General features: G+C 40.8%; 2 protein-coding genes across 6 annotated transcripts in view; both read left to right on the top strand.

Moving 5' to 3' along the window:
• LOC124061601 (cGMP-inhibited 3',5'-cyclic phosphodiesterase A-like) overlaps positions 1-22,150 on the top strand; it is a 112,409-nt gene that overhangs the window by 1,781 nt on the left and 88,478 nt on the right. The window lies entirely within an intron of this gene.
• Positions 1-22,150, top strand: part of LOC124061602 (zinc finger protein aebp2-like) — a 49,065-nt gene that overhangs the window by 24,575 nt on the left and 2,340 nt on the right. For 2 of the 5 annotated variants that reach the window (XR_006843781.1, XR_006843780.1), the window contains 2 exons: positions 19,011-19,161; positions 19,492-19,618. The exons of 1 other annotated variant lie outside the window; for it this stretch is intronic. Coding sequence is in view for 2 of the 4 variants with exons in the window: in XM_046393614.1 (XP_046249570.1) it covers positions 17,584-17,776 (193 nt within the window). In the remaining 2 variants the exon portion in view is untranslated. Of the gene's footprint in view, positions 1-329; positions 1,659-17,583; positions 17,857-19,010; positions 19,162-19,491; positions 19,619-22,150 lie in introns of those variants that run through there. 2 more of the 5 variants (XM_046393614.1, XM_046393616.1) reach the window with 2 other exon arrangements.

The raw sequence follows: 22,150 nt of genomic DNA, 5'->3' as shown, positions 1-22,150 counted from the left end.
GATTATTTATCGCCCACAGTTTCACAGCTCCTGTGTACCGTGAAGCCAGTTAATTGGCAAATGGGCCATTTTTGAGCTACAACCCTTGGCATTGCCTGGTCTCACTCAAACATGAGGTCATTATTCATTATTCTCTTAAATGACCTTAGTGGCTCATGAAGCAAAAAGCTGTAAGATACACAGTGTAATGCGTCTGTAAAGGAAGTCAGCTCAGTCGGTGAACATCCAGCATGAAGCCCGTTTGTCATACTGTAATCTCTCTCATGACACACTGAGAACAACTCATTCTCTCCGTCTCTCTGTCTTTTCTTTCCGGTCTTTGTGCTCAGCCTGTAAGGAGTCATCTGTGGACTCGATACTTAAGGGGAATTACTTGTTCATGGAGGTTTATCTATATGGGATGGGACGCGCTTCATCTGTCTCTGCTGAACTGGGGGAGTGAAGTGGCAATTAACGGAAGTGAAACTTTGCTATGCTGCACTTCTCCTGTTTTTCCTCTTCATTTTTGTAGATTTGAAATGACTGTTGTAGCCAGGTGTGGTGTAAAATAGGACTAATAATTTTTAAAACCTTTGTGTTCATCAAAAACGTAAATGAATGTTTTTTTTGTTTGTTTTTGTTTTTTAAACGAGCAACCAAACCGAAAATATGCTTAATACCCAATGTTGCAACAAAACTGTTTTGTGTAACTTTGTGAAAAAATACACAGCATATTTTATAACTGTTTTGTGTAAAATATTTATGCAGATTTTTAACTTATTTTTATACCATGAAAATGCTGGTGTAATGTGGATTTTTGTGAATGTTTTAAATAGAACCATATTTACTGTGATAATCAACATTAACTGTCACTTGTAGGGATATTTGGAAAGTTCAAGTTGTAATTACGTTGTACATCTCATAAGTCTGAACAGATTATCCTATTTATACTTACTGAATGCAGTACTTTTACCTGTGTGTATGACAGTGAAGTGTGAGGTTGTGCCAGTCATGTCAGACTTGTATTCAATGTAATGCAAACTGTTAAAGGAGCAATAACTCAGTAGTTAAGAACACTACCATGTAGCTCTTAATCTTACCCAGTCAGTAGTGGGGCTGTGCAAGAATCTGGCGAAATGATACCACGTTACACAAGGGTTATTATTTGATATATTACAATATATTGCAATTTCTTAAATCTAAATCAGGAAAGCTGTCACCGTATAAAGAACACATCACCGTAAGCAGGTGGAAGAGTCACATGGCTGAAGATAGATTACAGCACTGCTGTCCAGTTGTCAGGGGTTTAAAAGCAACACAAAAAGAACAACAGCCATGAATCTTTGTATGTAAACTAGGAATTAAAATGAATGCAGTGTTTTTGAGAAAAATGGAGTAGCAAAACAAGATGTTGCAATACAGCAAGTGTATTGACATATTCTCTTATACCCCTTGTTGGTGGACAGGACAGCACAGGTATGACATTTCAGCACACACTTGAACAGTGTAAATGACAAACAACTTAACCCCACCCCTGGTAACATGAACTGTGTTTATCATAGTTGTTATGATAAATTTACATCAGTGCTTTTTATTGTTAAAAGAGGTGTGTTTTCTACTGTATGTTGTCCCTGTTAAAAGAAATACTGTGTTTGTAATAAAATGGGGAAATGACAGAAGTTGACGAACACAAGTTGTTTGTACAGATGAGGATGCAAGGAATGGTAGATGTGAGCAATGCATCCATTGTGGTATGAATATGAGTTCCTTATGTGTGCGTTGGAGGGATTGGCTGGGTTATTTGGCGTCCATTAGCAGAACAGCTTTGGGAGCGTGCTGTGGAGGAGCTAATGACTGGGCCAGCAGGGCAGAACCCCTGCCGGCCTCAGCTGTTAGTGAACATGCCTGGGGAGAAAACTGAGTTCAGACAGAGGTCCGCTACAATATGGCTGTCCTACCCTTCAATCCACGCTCACACATACAAAATTCACAGGGATTTAGGACTCCAGCATGTGATATAATGAGGCCTTCAGGTGCTGTTACATTCTTTTGAGGGGGGAAAGCACTGAAAGGTTTTTTTGGCAGACTGTTGTTTTTGTATGCTTTTGTTTTATGTCTTTCTCATATCTCCAATGGTCTGTGGCAGCTCATAGAACAGTTTTGTGCTAGATTGATAAGAGATGAGTCCAAAATATGCAGGCAACACAAATTTGGGGTCACTGCAATTACCTCACCATCAGTCCAACTTACTTTACAGTAAATTGTGAACATTTTCATTTGTCAGCAAATGTCTTTTTTTTTTCTTTGGTTTCTTGGATCAAGTTTTTTTTTAAAAAAAAAAAAAAAAAAACAAAACAAAAACGAAAGCAAAAAAACTAATAACTACGAAATATCCTAGTCAGTTTTTATTTTTCTGCCATTCTGACATTTTCCAGGGGGAAAAACATGACTTCTTTTTTGACAAGGTTGAGCCAGACTTCTTAATTGAAAGCATCTTTTGGATGCTGTCATCACTTTCTGACAAAACTTTAATCCCACAATATCCCAAACTGCAAGAAAAATAATGTCATTAAAAATGAATAACCAATATTTGAGCCATGTTTATACTGATTAAAAAAAGGTTGTCCGATGTCTGTGCAGCTCCATTAGGCCAACGTGACTTTTTAAACTCTTATTACAACTTACATGTTGCAACTTTAAATAAAAATGCACGTCCGTAAAACTCGTCTAGGCTATAATCAAAACTGTTTCCGTCCTCGTTTATATAAACAAATCAATCATATGCAACAGAAAGGAACATCGGAAGCCTTTATTGTGACTTACGCAGTGCGGGTGTCATCCTGCCTCCCTGCTCCTGCCTGTTTCTCTGCAGCTCACACAGATAGACCTGCAGCTCTCTGTTACAGACAGAGACACTGGGGTAGCAGACTTAGTTGTTCGGTTTTTACCGAGTCCAGACCTTGTGCTGTTGTTGGCTGGGGGCTTCACAGTGCTGCACAAAGTCTGACGCAGAGAAACATCCCGACACAGCAAAGGAAATAAGAGAATACAGACAAAATGTAGGCTCTCAGCAGGTACAGACACCACCACACACTGCCAATGGGTCATAAGTTATTACTTTTCTATGGGTTTGTGCATTGTTTTGTTTTGTTTTTCCAGGAATTTGCAAAGTGTATGTCTTTACCATCTGCTTATTTTTGCTGGTGCTTTAATAAATAAAGTGCAGGATTTAAGGCCATTATTAACTGTTACTCTGTTGCTCGTGAGTCATAGCGCAGGACAGTTGAACAGACCTATCAGTTTCTCATAGCAGTAAGTAAATAACAGTCTCACAGTTCTGCCGACAACATTCCAATAATGAATTGCAGACCACTTGCCTGTGACAAAGTTGGGGTCAGAGGAAGTGGACCATATCTGCAGTGCTTGAGGATCAGTATTCCTCATTAGTAAGACTGGCCCTTTGTGCACGTTTGCTGTGTAATTTACTTCATATGCCTCGAGATCTTCCATTTACAATTTTATTTACCTTTTAATTCTAGTGAACTGCCCTCCCGTTCTTCAGAATTGTCAAACAGTAACAGAATCATACAGCAGAATGTTTTCTACCCCCTTTAAAATTTTAATTTCAACCAGCATTTGTGTGAGCAAAGTATTTTTTTTATTTATTTGTTTATTTTGCTTTCTCAATTTGAAAATTACTGTTAGGAGTTTATTTAAAATTATTCAAGGATGAATTGCTTGACTGTGTCCGGACAGTCCATGAGTGTTGGTTCAAAAGGATAGACATTCATTGCATTCATGATTTTATTATTTTTCTGAGCTGGAAAGCTTGACTTTCATATTATTTGAATCAGTTGATAACTTTCACATTGTTACAAGAATTCCAGTGTTTAGTAATCCCTTCTGTTTGACTGAGTGTGTTTCTTTTATGTCTTCATTTCTCTTTGACACATTATGTTTTGAATGACGCGACACCACAGTGTTACCAAGGTTTGCCCAAACCATAACTTCAAAAGTGACATAATTTGGAGGCAACATTGACTCACAGAGAGATTGGCAGACAGATTTAGAGAGCAGACCCGAGCTCTGCCTGCTGAACCTCCTCCTGCCTTGGCCTGTCTGTGAGGGAAACGCTTGGATTCTACACCGAAGTGACATCCTCTCACTCGACCCATGAGATAAGTTTTCCTCCTTGTTCTTCTTTTCCTCCTAACACCCAGTACGATGCTAATCCATTCACCCCCCATTTCCACTGGAAAATCTGTTTTGTTTTGGATTATTTACAGCATGTCTGTGAATATGAATGTATTGTTGCATCCTTTCATATTGATTTGAATAACACAGCTAGTAAAAGCGCGTTCTGTATCGTGATGTGGACTTCATTAAGCTGGTCCATTCTTCATGTGTTGACTCTGTATTTTTAAGATAGTGTTATCCACTGGTTCTGTAGTCAAACTGCTCAAACTTGGACCTCTTCCATCCTCTGCAGCTCTGCTTACATTCGGTCCTGAATCATCCATCTGAGTTTCTCATTGTGCACAAAATCTTCCCTTTGCTTTGGCTACATGCACTGCTGTCTCAGTAAAGAATGAAAGCATTACATCAAGAACAAAAGCGATGAGCTGCTGCTCTAAATCCTGGACTGGAATTGTTTTTCCTCACTGTTCCTCATATTTCAGAATAAGAAATGCGTGGGAATGAGCAGGACTTGTTCACTGTTAATCCTGAAGAGTTCAGTTAGGATTCGGAGTCCTTAAAGTTAGGATCAGAATTCTGACAGTTATACTATAAAATTAAAAATAAGCTTTAGGATCAAACATTTTGTACAGTCATATAAATTGCTGGTCAAACGGATTCCTTTTTTTTTTGACAACGTCTAACTTTGGAAACAGTAATTGCTAAAAGAGAATCACAGAAATCATAATACACAAACACAGCAGTTTCGTGTGTGACAACAGCCCGTATAAGAGATTTATGCAGGGAGCTAGAGCAAGTATGCACATGTTGTGTGTCTGTATAAAAGAGGACAGGTGCATATCAGCTGCAAGAGTTTGTAAATTATTGTAAATTACTGTTCCTTCGTAGATGTGGTTTTAATTGGGTTTCTGTGATGTTTCTTATTTGTGTGTTACAGCAGTAAGCCCTAATGGACTTTTTATTGAGTGGCTTCTCATCCCACTCTTTTATTTTTGGGAGATGCTGCAAGTCTATATTGTGACATAACTGTCCAACCATAGCTTCATCTCCTTGTATTACACATTTAAATGGGTTATTCGTTTGTTTAAACCCTGTGCACCAAATATATTTTGACAGTTTAGGGCCCTTCCATTAGTGCAGACTGCATGGACAAACCGTCAATAATCTGTCCTTAAGTGGCCCTGACTGTTGACCCCTCCTGTCAACACAAGGACCTGATCCTGCCTAAACATCTTCCAGCTGGGGAATCCAGCCTCTCAGTGGTGGTCTTTAGCTTACTATCCACCAGGCTGCATGGCAGGGTAACCATTCCTTCTGTTTATCCCTGATTTTGTGGAGCTCAGGAATCTTTCCGTCTTCGCCATAGAGCAGTTTTAGCATAAAAAAGTGGAAGGAAATGTAACTGCGGTGTTTATGTTCTTGCTGAGAGTTACATGAGAAGACTGCCTGTGTATTAAGTATGGATCTGGAGTCAGGAGGTGGGTGGCTTAGCTAGCATAAAGACTGACAGCAGGGGGAAACAGCTAGCCTTGGCTCTCGACCAGGCTGAGAAAACCCCTACCACCCCCTGTAAAGTACATTATGTCTCCATACACAAACAGTTATGTAAGAACAACAGTTTAAGAGGATTTGCATTCTGTAAATGTTTCTTAGAAACAACAGCCAGGTGCAGTGAGTTGTCATCACAGTGGAAATGGAAAATGTTGTCTAGGTTCAAATTTGCTTTTTGTTTGTTTTTTAGAAAAAAAAAAAGTAGAAGCTTCTACTTACTTTGAAGCCACAATTTCTCATTTTTACATTACTGTTTGTGCACAGCACTCACAAACAATATGCATTATGTCAATGAGCTTTAGAGGTATTGGTAAGCATTTCTGAGCTTTGGAGAGGAGAAGGCAGGCTTTTAATTTATATTTAGTTCCAGTGTTTATGCTAAGCTAGGGTAATTGTCTCCTGGCCCAAGCTTAATAACTCACAGACATGGCAATAGTTTCAAGCTTCTCATCTAACTCTCAGGAAGAGAAAAAAATGAAAATATTAAAAAAAATATTCCTTTAATATTCAATTCATGTCAGTGTCTTCAGACTGACTCCTTCGTCACAATCAGTCCAAAAGACTCAGTTGACATCATGCAAATATCACAACACAACCCTCTGAAAGGGGGTGAAATGTTCGACTTAATTATAGTGACCAGCAAGCAATGAATAGGAAGGCCAGCATTAATGAGTTAATGTCGAGCTCAGTCATCGTGCTCGCACGAGACTCATTTGTCGCTGTTTCAACATTCATGCTCTGCCGCTGTGTCAGATGGCCCTTTGGCCATTTACCCATCCTCACACTCCTTCTCTCTGCTCCCATCAGGCTGTGCAGCTGAATGATAGTATCAGCTTTTATTTATAGATGATAGTATTTCATCAGCTCCACAGTGTGTCATCAGCACTGGAGGAAAAACGGCAGGTATAGTACACAGTATATATGATTGGGCCATTATGGACTAATCAGAGTATTTTGTGGATTTATTATTCAACAAAGTGTTTATATATCTTATGATATCTATTATTCACATCGGTTTGGTAATAAGGGAGGATCCGGTGGGATTAGATCCTACAGAGAGATAAAACTGTATGACCTCCAGCTGGTGAGCGTCATATGCCAAATAGTCGCCAGTATAAACATAAAGCAGCTATTCTCCACTTCCAGACTTGTATTAATTTATTTTTCTGATATTTACTCGTGTTTGTTTATCTGTAAATCATGTTTTTCGCTACTCAAGATGTAATAATTAATTTTACACTTTGCAAGAGAGGATGCACAATTTTGTGTGTGAACTGATTTTAGCAGCTTCGTGGCTGCACTCCTGTTTCCTGGCCAGCATCAGCATATTTAAGTCCAGACAACCACTTAACCTGCCTCAGTTCTGACACCACATCTTAATCGTGACAGGTTGGTCTGCTGATTCATGATGGTCAAGAGAAGCGGATGGCATGATAGTGATTGCAGCGTGCTGTGCGCTCATGACAGCTGCAGAAATAAATGATTACGGCTCGCTTCTGTGTTTTGAACTCAGGCCCCGGGGAGAACCAATTAGTGAAGGCACATTAGCCATGCCTATCGTCAGCTTCCTTACTACCTCATGTGAAACAGGAATAAGTCTAAGTCAATCTTTTAGGTATTGTGCCATAGCATATTTCACATGCATGTGTCTCTGGAGGATGGAGGTTGTGTGTGACTGAGGTAGCCATATGGGAATAATGTTATGCTTCGTGTTTGCCTTTTAACCAATTCCATCATGCCAGATCGCTTGAGATCATCCTCAACCTCAGACAGAATTAGAACTACTTTATGTATGACGAAGCCGACATACATTAGAGACAGAGCAACGATGTGCTAGTGTGCGAGATAATGTCAAACGAAATGACTCACCAGACATCATATCCACATCTCTCCCGTTGTCACCATACAGATTGGTAGGTATCAATTGAGTAATTTGGGCTTCCTGGCTGAGTTTTGTCTTGTCTTGTCTTGTCTATCTGAGCTAGACCCCCTTTGTGTGTGATCATGAAATACATTTGTTTTTAAAATTAAAATGTGATTGTTCTGCTACCTCTCCTCTTGTAGCCTCCCATTTCCCAGACTTCAAGCTTTCAGCTTTCAATGTTGTCTCTCTCTCTCTGTCTATCTCTTGTCCCCTTTCCACCCCTTCCCTCGCTTCATTATGTAATGATACCGAGCATTAGGCTCTGACAGCTTCAACTCTCTAGTTCTTCCTCACATCAGGCGATACCTTAGAGTTAGATGAAAGCCCACCAATCCCATATAGATTTGCCAGGCTGGCCAACAGGAAATAGAATATGACGCATGCGATTTTCTGAGTATGTGAATTGCTCACTTACTGTACGCTAACCATTTTTGTTTCTTTCTGTTACACAGCAGCATGCCCTGTATGCACTGCAGAAAATGTTGAAGCAATGTGTCAAAAGACCAGCTGAATGAATTTATTTTTGTGCATAACATATACATCTCAAATGCCAATCGTTTTTTCGAAGCTTAATTTCTATTCTGAATACTTTCAACACCAAATTGTACTCATATGTTGCCAGTGCAATCAGGTCCAACTTTTATCCACTATTATTGGCACATGAGATGTTACAGTCATATGTCCTGGCAAAAATTAGATCAAAAGATCAACACTGCACTGTTGGCTCTCAATAATAATAATTAGGTTCAATCCATATAAAAGGGCAGCATTGCAATCTGATATCTGTCTTGTCAAGTTAACATCACAGAGCAGACCAGGCTATATATACACAAACGCACTCATTAGTCAGATGGGTGTGATTTGCATAACTAATAATCAGTCCTCATCCAGACAAAACAAATCAGAGCAGCACTACACAAGACGATCTGAGTTACCAGTAGAGAGTGAAAATTGTGCCTTTACCAAAGGACAAGAAAAAAAAATTGAAAAATGTTGAATCTGCTACATTACAAATTTATCAAAATGCATAAGTTATGAGTACAGAAGTACAAAAGAGTACAGTTACCATAGAAAGCACTACTTAAACAGAAATATATAGTGAGTAAAGAAGAAAAGAGAAATATAATAATGATAAGCAGTATGTTAGTCACAATGTCTAAATAGACAAATAAGAAGTAAAAAGACAAGTGTCAGGCTAGAAAGTCAGAAACGCTCAAGAAAACTGTTACTGCAAGCAAATGCAAGCGAAAACTCTGCTATGCAAAGTGAAGGCCATATATCCACAGCATCAAGAACCGGCGCCAACTTCTCTGGGCCAGAGCTCATCTGAGGTGGACTGATTCAAAGCAGAGAAGTGTGCTGTAACATGACGAAGTGCACATTTCAAATTGTTTTTGGAAATCATGGATATCGTCTCCTCCGGGCTAAAGAGGAAAAAGGCCATCCAGATTATTGCCAGCACAAAGTTCAAAAGCCAGAATTTGTGATGTTATGGTGTGTTAGTGCCCATCATGTGGGTAACTAGCACATCTTGTGAGGGCAGCATTGCTTGCTGAAAAGTACATACAAGATCTGGATCCTGATGGCATCTTTTTCCAGGGGCGTCCTGCTTTTTTCAGCAACGCCAAGCCACATTCTCTACGTGTTACAACAACGTGGCTTCATAGTAAAATAGTGCAGGTACTGGACTGCGCTGCCTGCTCTCTCTCTTCCCCTCACACACACACACACACACACACACACAGAAGAAATGGGCATGTCACGTTAACTCTGGCACAGACCCTACTTCTTTCATCTCAGAGCCAGCCTGCCTCTCTGAATGGGCTCCCCAACTCCAGCGGCATTGCCTGATATGGAAATAACTGGTGACTGTAAAACCGTTGGGGTGTGTGTGTGTGTGTGAGGACGCGTGTATCTTTCTAAACCATCAAGCTAGCCTCGTACAAAAAATAAAGTCTTGTCCGTGCAGCACTTTTAGAGGTAGGATCATGAAGCCCTGGTCAACACAGAGCCTCTCTGTTGCCAAGTAGTCTGTATCTTTCCAAGAATGGCCAGGAGGGTTTTTTACTTGTCAGAATTAGCAGTGTTTGCACACAGGTAATAGCTAACCCAACCATTAGCCTCTGATCTTTCATGATAGAAGTGACCACTTGACAGCTGTATCCTCCAGATAACATCACGAGGCTCAGCTCTCCTCATGTTGAATTTGTTTCCTTGAACACAACATCAAAAGATATCTAATCTCTGATGACAAAGCTGTAAATTCTGAGTACTATTTTACTCCTTACTTTTAGCTGACACATTGCTGATACAAGCCCAACATGGAGCTTTTAATGGACTGTCTCGGCTCTTAAATGTTGCTTTTCCCTTCTAAATTTGTTTCCAGGACGATATGTCATGTTTGTTAGTTGTTATTGGTCCCTCTGTCGTGGATAAATCATGGTTAACGAAACAATGGCTGAGCGTGTGTACAGAAAAAACGGAGGCTTGTATAAATGTCTTAGCAGAATTAATGTTGACTATCTGTCAGTTTTGTTTTGGTCAGTGCAATTTCATCCGAAGGGAGCGACTCATCAGATTGCAGTTCAAAATATAAATATTGGCACCGTACTTACTCTTATAATGGATCCCAGTGTAAGACATAATGAACATTTAAAACTTTTCTTCTCATGTCTGCACTCTCTCTTCATGTTATTGTGGGCCAGATGATCTAACCTTAACCTCACTATGAGATACATGACATCCACACATAGCAGCAGTGGCTAAAGGCATGATGACAAGCTGCCTCCTGCTCTCAGAGAGGCTGAAGGTGGACATTGATGATAAGGGCTCAGCACAGAGCACTGCGATGTGTCTTTGTGCTGCAGTTGGGGATGACACGTGGAGATGGTCCTCTGAAGCCTCCTGCCTCTCAGGGCTCCTTTGGCCTGTGTATAATTGATGAGTCGAGTGAATAAGAGATGAGTTTGTGACTGTCAGCCAGCCTGATAGGGATGGACACAGCTCAAGTTTGGCTCTCCTCATCTGGCTGATTATGACAATGATGGTGATGATGATGCCCGAGTTTCTTCCGCGACACTGTCCTGGACTCTGACCGGGCCATGCATCACCACTATCGTCACTACTACCTCTTCTGGATGGCAACACACAGGCAGAGGGACGTGTCAGAAAAGACGAGGCAAGGAGAGGAGAGAGTGGCAAGAGGCGGGGTTGCTTTGTGGGGGAGACGAAGAGCGCGAGAATGGAAGTTATATAAAAAGGAGGGCAGAGGAGAGGAGTGGGGGAGGGGGAGAGTGAAACAGCTAGAGAGTGGAGAAAATTGTTTAAAAGAAATCATGACATGCAGATCAGACTTAGAGAGGAGTCGGTTGGAGAACAAATAAGTAGTTAGAGACACAAAGTCTGAAATTGTGTATTTGAGCAGCTGGAAATTATAGTTGCAGCTTCTGTAAAGGCAGCAGTAGCCTGTAAGCTGACCAGGCGAAATTATTTATTCTTCGTTTGAAATCATTCCACCTTCAATCCCCTCCCGTGCATCTCTGGGGAAATTGCTGCAGTTTGTTTAGAAAGTATCAGGCACGGTTAAAGGTAGGTGTTGCAGGTAGAAGATGTTCGGACAGCAGTGGGCTGCCATGGTATGAATACATAACGGGGGTCGTCCCTGAATCGTTTTCAGTCTGTGTCCCCTTTTTAATAACCATTCTGAGACAACAATTTACATATCAATGTGCTCCTTCAGAGAGGGATTACCACCAGAAATTGGACTTGTCGCAGATTTGATGGAAAGAAGCGTTATACAAATGGCTCATAAAAGAATGCATTTTCTCTCTGCCTGACATGAGTGCTGATGTGAGGTTGTCATTATAGTGTCCAGAAATACACTCCGCTGTGCACAAAGATGCTACAAGGTATTTTCAGGATGAAACTGTGAAGGATTGTCCTGCCTTTGAGACGTGAATAATTCTCCACTGCAGTTAATGAGGGCAGCATTTTAGGACATGATGTTTTTGTACTGTATTTACAGACAGTATGTGTGTATATATATGTGTGTGTGTGTGTGTCTATCTACCTATCTATCTATCTATCTATATAAATCATAAAGCCATAATTTATTCTCTGCAACCTGCTAACTTGCATTTTGTGGATTTAAAAAAAATCATCTTGGATAGCCGTTCAGTAGTTCTAAAATGAGGAGAGAACGATGGGCGTGGCTGATAACAAGTTATTAGTTTTTATTTCTTGCTGCAGTACAGCCTTTGAAAACATGTCCTGGGATGTTCTGTAAGGGATGCTGATCTCTGACCAAGTGAAGAACATTGCCTTTCAGCATCTGACTAAATATTATGTCATTATTTCTTTGCTGGGGGCAGCCGTGGCCTAGAGGTTGGAGAAGCGGCTTGTGATCGGAGGGTCACCGGACGGGCAGGAAAAATTTGGGTGTGGTGGAGTGATTGATGCGAAAAATGCCCCCCCCCCCCCCATTAGCCGGCTGATGTGCCCTTGAGCAAGGCACTTAACCCCCCAATATGCTCCCCGGGCGCTTGATGCTGCCCACTGCTCCTGTGTGTGTTTCACTGCATGTAATTTGCCGGGTGTTGCATGTGTTCAACTAAGGATGGGTCAAATGCAGAAGGCGAATTCAGTGTGTGTATGTAAAAATATATATTCTGTCAATAAAGCTGATTCTTCTTCTTCTTTGTCGCTGACTTTTACCAATTCTATAATTTGTACAGTAGCAGTGAGTCAACGATGGCCTTCGTCGGTTAGCCTGTGGATCCATCCACTTCTTAACAGTTACTGGCAAGACTGCTGTGAAATGTTGCATTATCTACTTCATGACTCCTGAATTTTCTTCAGGTCAGAATCACTTGAACTGAAAGGGTCTCAAAACGGTTTTCATGAAATTTGCTGTGGATATTTACCATCCACTCCAATTTCTTTTACCCTCTGGCCAAAATGTCAAATTTTGCAGATAACATGTGCAAAAAGTTTTAAACCTGAGAAGCAGACTACCACTGGAGCACATTTATTCTCCCATGGTGACTTTTTATTACTGAGTGACCTTTACTCTGTCTGCTACATTCTCAAGTTCTCTAGTGGTGCCACAGATATCTGATTTTAGGGTCAGATTCAAAAGATCTTTCTGTTGCTCAAAGGCCGCAGTACTCATGCACATACCACCTATAGCTGTCTTCCTGTCCCACCCCTTGAAAATGAAACGGAGACATGCGATGGGAATCCACTGGTTTAGTGGATGGCTGTGGTGGTACTGTGGAGAAAGAAAGTCTGCCCTTTACACAACCACTGGGACTGGGTGACTGACATTTCTGCTAATGCCATCACATGAGCCATGCCATTTCAATGAAGACATGGACAGATGCCACCCTGTGCTCACACCACTGTGACCACACAGGAAACTCCATGTCTCTCTGTGTCTCCCAATGAAGGCCTGTGGATATAAATGCTTATGGCCATCTGTGGACGTACGCTGCCTCTTAAATGTTGTATGTTGAATTCTTTATGTGATCAGCGCATGCAGGTGACGGCTTGGAGCAAAGGCAGGTGGCTACAGTATATGCTTGGACGTTGCATGGCCTCGCCAAACATCGCATGGTGAGGCTTTTATGTGTCGCATTTTATAGCTTCAAATGAATCTCAGACACGGCAACTTGCGTGTCCCAATGTTATTTACAGCTAACATTTTGCAGGGTGTTGACCTCAAACGAATTCCAGTCGTTAACAATACATGGTCCACTTTTACAGTACTCCTTGTAGTCTGAGGGGGAGTATGAGCTTGCAGAGCTCAAGGACTCTCTCTGCTATCTGATAGACTGTTTTCTCCCTCCTCCTCCCCTGTACTGTGTCTTTTGGGGGAAGGTGTTAGTTGGATATGAAGCAGGCGAGTACGCAAGCAGTGCAGCGAGGGGAGCCGAGAGTTTCAGCTGAGTCCAGCGTTTTTCTCTCTGCTCCCTGATGGCTCCCAGATGTTTTTTAAAGCAGCAGTGCTCTCCGCTTTTTGCTCTCTTTCTGTCTTTTCCCCCTTCTGTGTCTCTCTCCTGTCACATATTCTGCCTCCTCCTTCTGCCAGTCCTTCCAATTTTCCCTCTCTTCTGGGATCACACCCTTCACGAAAGTGCTTGCTTCACCTTGTCTGGTCGTAATCACCCCTCGTCAAATAAACAGTCTTTCTCCACACTTATTTCTCTTTCGCTTCTCCGTCCTCAGCATTTGCTCTCTTTGCTTCTTTCTCTCTCCCTCGTCCTTCATCGCTCATCATTCATCTGGTCTGGTGTGAGGAAATGGTATTCTGTTTCTCCTATACCGGACCATGTTATGTTTTTGCAGAGTTTAACCACAGAAGCAAGCAGCGTCACCATCACTATCAAATGCATTGCCCATGCAAGATTCATGTGATTCAAATGCACTCTAGTACTAGTAAGATCGATTCATCTTCTTATTCTTCAGGAGTCCAAAACATGGCAGACAACGACTTCAGCCATTGTGCGTCAGCACTGAACTGCCTTTAGTTCAGGCACAGAAATAGCAGCTGTGTGAAAATGTAAAGATGGAGATAAAGATAAAAAAGGAAGAAAATGAGAGAGGAAGTCATATGTCTTTATGACCTCCCACCCCCCCACCCCTTCCTCAGCTCTCCTGAGAACACAGGAACTTTACTCATATGAATGAAAACAACAGTCTCATTTGGAGACTGTCTGGCTCCATTCACCTTGAACGTGTTCACACAGCCTGACACCAAGATTGCACCAGTTTTTTAAAATGATTTACCTGTGCAACGATAAGAGGCAAATTAAGGCAGATAAGCAAATTGTGTGAATGTTAAATTCAAAAACAAGTCAGCAACAACAAAAAAGTCAGCTTGTGTATCCTTTTATTTTCTAATTAGTCTTCAAATATGACTTTTCTTGTTGGAAGCTACTTACGTCTGCAAGACTTCGGGGTTCAACTGGTTCAACATTTTTTGGCAAATACAGAAAACAGGAAATAATTTGTCCTATTTTTACACTGTATGAACTCTAAATGCTCAAAACTAGTCGTGCCCCTGCATTGTTACTCCTCCCGTTTTCTTGCGTAACTTTGCGTATCCATTTGTTTTGTGGCTGTTTTTTTAATGCATCTGTTTTTCCAAACTTTTTTTTTTTTTTATTGTAGCTTTTGATTTATCAGCATTTCCTGTTTTTCTTATGTGAAACTCAGTTTTGTTTAATATTTGTGCTTTTGAGTGTATTTAGATATTTTATTTTCCCTTTAGCTTAGGGCATAAATGTTTACATGTATGCTTTTTAAAGCCCGATTGTCTATGAGGGCCACTGCAATTGCAGTAAGTAAATCCTAAAAGTTATGCTGTGGCTTGGTTCCATACAAGCCATAAAGTTAATGATGCATTCTACACCTTGGAATTACTGACAGCTCCAAGGGGAATAATAATATCTTTTTAACCACTGATATATCACACACAACATGTCAGATGGTACTGATCAGATTTGGCAAGATCTCTGATACCCAAACCGATGCTTAAGGTAATCTGTTGATGCATTTTAATGCCACATCAGTAGTGGACTCATAATCTTTACTGTTGCCACGATTGTGACAGCAGCTGTAAGCAGTTTGCTGTAACAATAGAATGATATGAAGGACAGGCAACTCCTTCATGCACTGTGACTGGAGTTCTTCTTTTCTGTGTGTGTGTGTGTAGATACAGGTTTCACAGGAGTATTCACCAACAGACAGAGAAGTTGACTGTAAACACTGTGATCTGTTTTGATGACGCACAAACCCAGTGCAAGCTCATTGATATGGAGAGGGAACTGAGGGCAGGAGCTTCCTCATCAGCAAACACATTCCTCTGATGTTGGCAGACTGAACTCAGGACTCCAACATACACTATTTCAGTGTGTGTCGGTAGATGTGCATACATGGGGATAAAAAAACTTTAAAGTTAGTTCACAGCTGGAGCTGCTTTTCTACAGCCTCATGGCAAACCCTGCTTCTTGAAGAATATGCTTAACCTAAAGGCATAGTTCCACACTTTAGAGTTATGTTTATATTTGAAGAGAGTTTGATTGTAAGAGTTATAGAATTCTCCCATATCCCATATCCCCCTTGCTTTATGCTAAGCTAGGCTAATTGTCTCCTGGCTCTAGCTTCATACCTTAGAAGCATGCATGGATTTTTGCAGCTAACTCAGCAAGGAAGCAATTCAGCTTAATTCCCAAAATATTTAACTTTTATTTTGAACTCTCAGTGTCCTGGCCCCTCATTTGCTGCTGCTTCTGTTCTCATAGTATTTCATAGACAAGCTTGCCTGCTAACAGTCCAATGATGCCAACTCGGTCAGGCCTTTTGGAGGTTTGCGTAGTGCCTCCCGCTGCTTGTGTTGCATCTCATAGTTGGTGCTTCTCCTATCACCTGTAAGACTCAAGCAGAGAATTCTTTTCAAAAAGAGTTTCCTGTCGTCAGCTTGCACATATTCGTAAGTGGTGTGTTAGGACACTCCAGTCTGCATGTGTTTGCCATCAGCTTGTTGGCTGACATCACTGCTTTTTTTGCTTTCTCACAGATCTTCTTCTCAGAGATGCACTGGCTTTTGTTGCCTGCTAATTTAAATTGCTGAGCTCCAGCTATACTCTTCGCACTGCATGTCACTTTAACCTGTTGCAGTATGTGCCTTGAAATATTATATTTATATTTACTGACAATTTATATCTTACTTTGTTTATTTGCATGCCCTTAGTTTTTTTTTTTTATGTTTACATTTTTTACTTGGTGTTCTACTTGCTGCACTGTGGGTCTTAGAGTAATGCAATTTCAGTCCCCTGTATGTGCTGCACATATGACAGATTTGACAATATTGTTGACTTTGACTTTAACTTATAATTAATGTCATCTTTTTATAATGCTACGTAATATTCCGTTGGATGGGACTGTCTGACATAATATTTTCTGAGTTAACTAAATTGAGCTTATGTAAGTTCTTAGGTCTGCCTGCAGGCTACAACTGATTGCAATTTAATCCTGAAGCTCTGCCATAAATTCTACCTTTACAATTAATAATTACATTTTTTGCTCACATTGTCATTAATGCGTGAATTCAATTATCTGTTCATTACGGAGCTCCTAAAGCTGCTGCTGTACTGGATATTATATTGAGAGATGTCATCACTTATTACAACCTCAGTGCTAAACATATTTTGATTATGGCCTCTATTATGGTATCAGTGTATTCTGAATTGACTTCATTTGTCTGATCTTAGTTGTGAGTCTGAAATGGAGTCAGTGCAATCATTTATATATATTCACACAAAGATACAAGGTTAGAAGGTCTGACATGCCTTGAGCAACAACTACATTTTCTGTCCTTTAATTCCTGTTTCACGTTGCTTTCTTCAAATCTTTCTCTGTTTGCCTAACCCTGAAAAACCGTAGATGAAACGCACATATGTTTGTGGTCATGTTGATAGTGGAGTTTTGAGCTATGTGATGAAAGAAATCTACAGGGAGAAAGGTTCCTCATCAAACGAGACGAGCATGAATGTAATTAACACTCAACAATGCATGTATAATTAGCAGGGGTACAAGCTGGTGCACTTTAGCGCAGTGATGAACCTTGCTCCAGATTCTTTGAATCATATTGCTTTTTGTTCTTGTGGAAATGTTCATTGATGATGAACTGAGGACTTACCTCTTCCTGTTCCCATCCCACTTTGTTCATCTCTCTCTGTCTCTCCTCACCCCCCCTTCTTCATTATGCTTTTCATTCTTTAGAAAGACTTTTTACCTTGCTGTCTTGTCCTCTCTCTCCCTCCCTCCCTCCCTCCTTCCTTCCTTCCTTCCTTCCCTCCCTCCCTCTCTCTCTTCCTGTCCCTCCCTATTCTTATTAAAAAATCTCCCACTTATGCATCGCCTTGGCTCAGGTCCCACTCATCACCGCTAACTGATCTGAGGCATCTTCCAGCCACTTCGACTCCTTTCCATCCTCCTTCCCTCCCTAACTCCTCGCCTTGTCCTCCCCTCTCCTTGCCTCTCTCTCTTTCTTTCCGCCTGGCTCGGTATGTAAGGAGTGACGCATGGCCCTGCTGTCAGGGAGAGATAGCAGAGCAGACCTGACTCTGCCTGTGACGTCACCAGGTTATCTCCAAGCTGTCCTTCTGCACAACTCAGACCTGCCACTGCTAGTATTTTGCTGCACATAAGAACAGCAGTCACGGTGGACTTCAAACAACCACCAGTGAACAGATGATCAGATATTCTGTTGCTATGGTATGTCAGGATGAGACATACTGCATATGGAAAAAATGACAAATTCGGTTATTTTATACTTAAAAATCTCACTGCTTTTCTTTCTTTCTTTCCTTTATTTTCACAACTTCATACATGTTTCTTTATGTTTCCTATGATCATTTTCATTTGAACTTCAGTGTCAAAATATGGATTCACACAATTCACCACAAAACCAGAGACAGATTGATAGTACATATCTGATTTGTCACTGATTCTAAAAATGAATACCTGCATGTTGCAGTATTAGTATCAGATATTTCACGCACAATGGCAATTCAGTTATCATTTGATATGACATTTATTTTTATTATTGATTAATTTATTGATTATTTTCTGGACTGATTGATCATTTTGTCAAGAAAAGATGGGAAAATCGATCTGTCACGGTTTTGGCAGTCCAGAAGACTTGTTCCGTGCAACTTGCAGTCCAATATAGCAAAAGCAGAAAATACAAACATTTAACATCCGGTGTTTTGTGTTTTTTGCTTTAAAATGGACTTATTACATGCTTACACAATAAGGGTCAGAAGACTTGAAGATGGATGCTGATGCACATTGAACTTAAGAGTGTCACTGATATGAATTATTGTAAAAAACAAACTGTTTAATCTCTGTTTGCTCTGTTCTTTCTACATTATATAATGTTGTGTGTGATTCATAACAATTAGAGGCGGGACTGTTTGAGCCAGTGTTAAGTTATTGATGTTACATTTTATTTTAATGAATCATTATTTGGTTTACGTGAAATATGGGAAGTGGAAACAGACTCATTGAAACTTTCAAAGTTGAATTGTTGTTGAAATGTGGTGTGTGTGACAGTAAATTTATCTTTATTATCATTATGTGCGTCATCTGGTAAGAACACTTCATTTGTTTGTGGAAAAGAGGAAAAAACTATGAAGTCTGAATGAGAAAGTAAAGTAAATATGCCTCAGAGTGATGAGTGTGTGACAGAGTAGTCAGTCACTGAAAAACAACAAAAAAAAAGGCAAAATAGTAAAAATGAGAGCAACAAAGAGGAAACCAAATGCAGTATTTGATCGAGTTTGTACCATTACAGAAGCTGCCAGATGAGGCTCTGCTCCAAAGATAGATAATGGAGAAATATCCCAGCTGTTTGACCATTACTGGGGTTCATCTGGAACCAGCGAGCTCCATTGCTGCACCATCTCCTCCTGTAGTGAGAGGATACCCGTGGTGTGTTTTCTCAGGTGAGCAATGGACCCAGACTGTCCATAATGGATGGATAAGGGGGCACCAACCCCTGGACAGCTGTTTCGTCAAGACACGTTTGTAATTGGTCTCTGTGTACTGGATATTAATCAGCATATGAATTCACAATTTGTTTCTCCTCATTTTCTTTGTTTGTTTCCTCATTTGTTTTATCTGGGGGGGGGGGGTTCTGTCTTTTTCTCACAGCACATGTAATTTTTCAATTTCTGTGCCAAAATGAAATACAAACAACACCTTTAATAGTAAAGGTTGCACAAGGGTCAGAATGTGTTCATTCATGTGACGTCTCTTCTCCCCTTGGGTTTCAGTCCCTTATGTTGTATCCAGGTTGAGCCTTCACTGCTGTCCCTGGCTGCTAGTACAAAGGTAAGCTTTGTTCTTGTTCTTTGTTAATGTGGCAGCGTTTGTCCCGGAGGTGCTGACAAAAGTGCTCCAGCTCCACTGAGAGCTCCACAGGAAGAGAAAGCTTTTTTTTTTTTTCCAATAAAATTTCTAATGCCTGATTTCACATTTACAATCGGCCTTAGAGTAAATCCCAGCCGAGTCCCAAGCTGATTGGAACCTTTCCTCACGAAGCAGAAAAACGTACCACTCACTCAATATTCCTTTGAAGTGGAAAATCAGGTGATGGTAAAGTTCAGTGGGTTTGGGTGGGATACACATGAATAAAATTGGATGGCCCACTTTTTTTTTTTTTTTTCATTTCATTGAATTCCGATCAGGGCATAATGCCAAGTCTTAGATGTGTAGCGGAATTTGGCATCGCCAGCGGTGGCAGAGACAGCTGTATCCATGAGCCCGCACTCCTCTATTAGAGCCTGAAAACTCAACCGCACACAACGTTACTGCCTTGTCACCCTGTTCAGCATTAAAATTCGTGGATCCTTCTCTTTCATCAGATTCATATTCTCTGTAGCTTTCTTTGAAAAGAGCAAAGAATGTGTTGTTCTCGTATTGCAAACAATTGTTCCCGGGATATGTTGTCATCATCATGCTCCTGCCCAGCGCTTGGCTGAAAGAGATCTGTACTCTTAACCAGAACTGGAGACAGCCAGACACATGCAGATGTTTGGACTGGTGTCTGGGTGTGGCCAGGGACGATATTAAAGCACAATAGAAACCGCAAGACAGGCCTCCCCCAAAACAGCGACGCTGAGAATGAGCTGCTGCGTTTTCCTTTGTGTTCACCAGCTTACATCAGCCAGCCATGATGCAACATGGCAAAGGAGTAGAGGCTGACAAGAGACATCTTAGCAATGTTGCCGAACAGTACTTTGAACATGAACTTTGTGTGAGAGCACCTGACAGTTGTAGTTTGTCAGGCGAACTCGGATCAGAGTTTTCTTTTTGAGATGGGGTGTAAAGCTCATAGTACTGGTGAAGATATTTGTAACACAGTTGTTTGAGTGGAGAATTGAAGTTTGTATATTTCATCAGTTTCTGGTGTCTGTTGACTGACTGTTGAATTTTGACATATATTATATAGACAAAAGCATTGGTATGGGGCTTTTGTGAGAGTTATATGAGAAGGTTGATACCACTGTCATGTGTGTCTGGTTAATCTGAAGCTACTGACAGCAGCTAGTTAGCTTAGCTTAGCATAAAGGCTGGACACAGGAGGAACCTTCAAGCCCAGGTCTGAACATTGTGTGAACATTTCTAAAGTTCAGTGTGAATGTGCATTACTGAGCTTTACAACAGTAGCTTTAGAAAAACAGTCTTAGCTAAGCTCATGGTCTTAATCAGTGTAGGGATTTTGGAAAGTTTCAATCAGACTCTGTCGTAATCTTACAACTTCAAATAATATTTCACATTTTAGATAAATATGACCACTGGTAGGTGACAATCAATCATAACTTGTCACATTTACTGTGTTTTTATTGTAGTTTCAAGTGAGCTCGCAGTCACGCCATATTTATGCAACACACAAGGGATGAATGAAAACAACTCAAATGCATATGCGGTCCACTTCTCTTTAAATATGCAACATGCAGCGATGTCTTCTATAATGCTCTGGATGTACTGACTTCTTTATCAGTGCGACGGTACACGTAAATACGCCAGCCTTGATTTATTCGAACCTAAAAGTAATTCAAGCATAAGCGATTTTCCATAAACAATGCATGAGTGTGACAGCTGACAAAAGGTAGCAGTCAACTGATGGAGAAAGGGAGGAAATCACCTGAGACTGCTGACATTCACTTCTGATTACATTAGAGCTCTCGCAATCATAATATATTCACCATCTTAGGAGAAACAGATGTAAAGATGTGGCACTGAAAGTAGATTTATGGACACAAATGAAGAATGCTTGTTCTTTCATTTTTTTTTTTAAATGCTTCACCTAGAGATTCAACCCACGCTCTGTGCAGTTTCTTCAGGTAATTTCCACAAAATTACATGCCAATCCAAATAATAATCAGCTTCAATCCTAGGAGTTAAATGGTATAATTCCATAAATTTTCATTATCCAATTGTCCTGCCACATCTCATAGTGTGCAGTGCACCTTGATGTTTTTGAAATGTGTGCATTCGTACGTAATCCTGAGTTCTACGCTCTCTGGCCCACATGAATCAAAGAGAATAATGTAAACAGGGTGAATGAATGGGTGGAAATGGGAATCGTTTGAAAAATGCGGGAAGGCTTCTTCTTCTTCTTCCTCCTCCTTAATACCCAAAACGTGTGACACAGCACCAGGGAATACAGTCATCTTGGCACAGGGTAGGCGATGTGTGCTGATGACATTCCTCTCTTTCTGGGCTCTCGCTCACGCTTGCGGGCCTGATAGCGTGATTCATAGCTCACCTGGATGTAAGGAAGGAGAGAGCAATGAGAGGGACAGCAGCTACAATCCCTCTGTGGCCTCAGATGTGTCTGTGAGCCGTTAGTTCCTTCCTTTACAGTGATAAGTGAGAAATGAGCAGTCGTCTCTTGAGCTCCGAGCTGTTAACCTGGCAGAGGGATAA

Source organism: Scatophagus argus, chromosome 7 (genome assembly GCF_020382885.2).
Source record: "Scatophagus argus isolate fScaArg1 chromosome 7, fScaArg1.pri, whole genome shotgun sequence".
In the NCBI taxonomy this organism is placed as follows: domain Eukaryota; kingdom Metazoa; phylum Chordata; class Actinopteri; family Scatophagidae; genus Scatophagus; species Scatophagus argus.
This window is presented reverse-complemented; position numbering and strand designations above follow the sequence as displayed.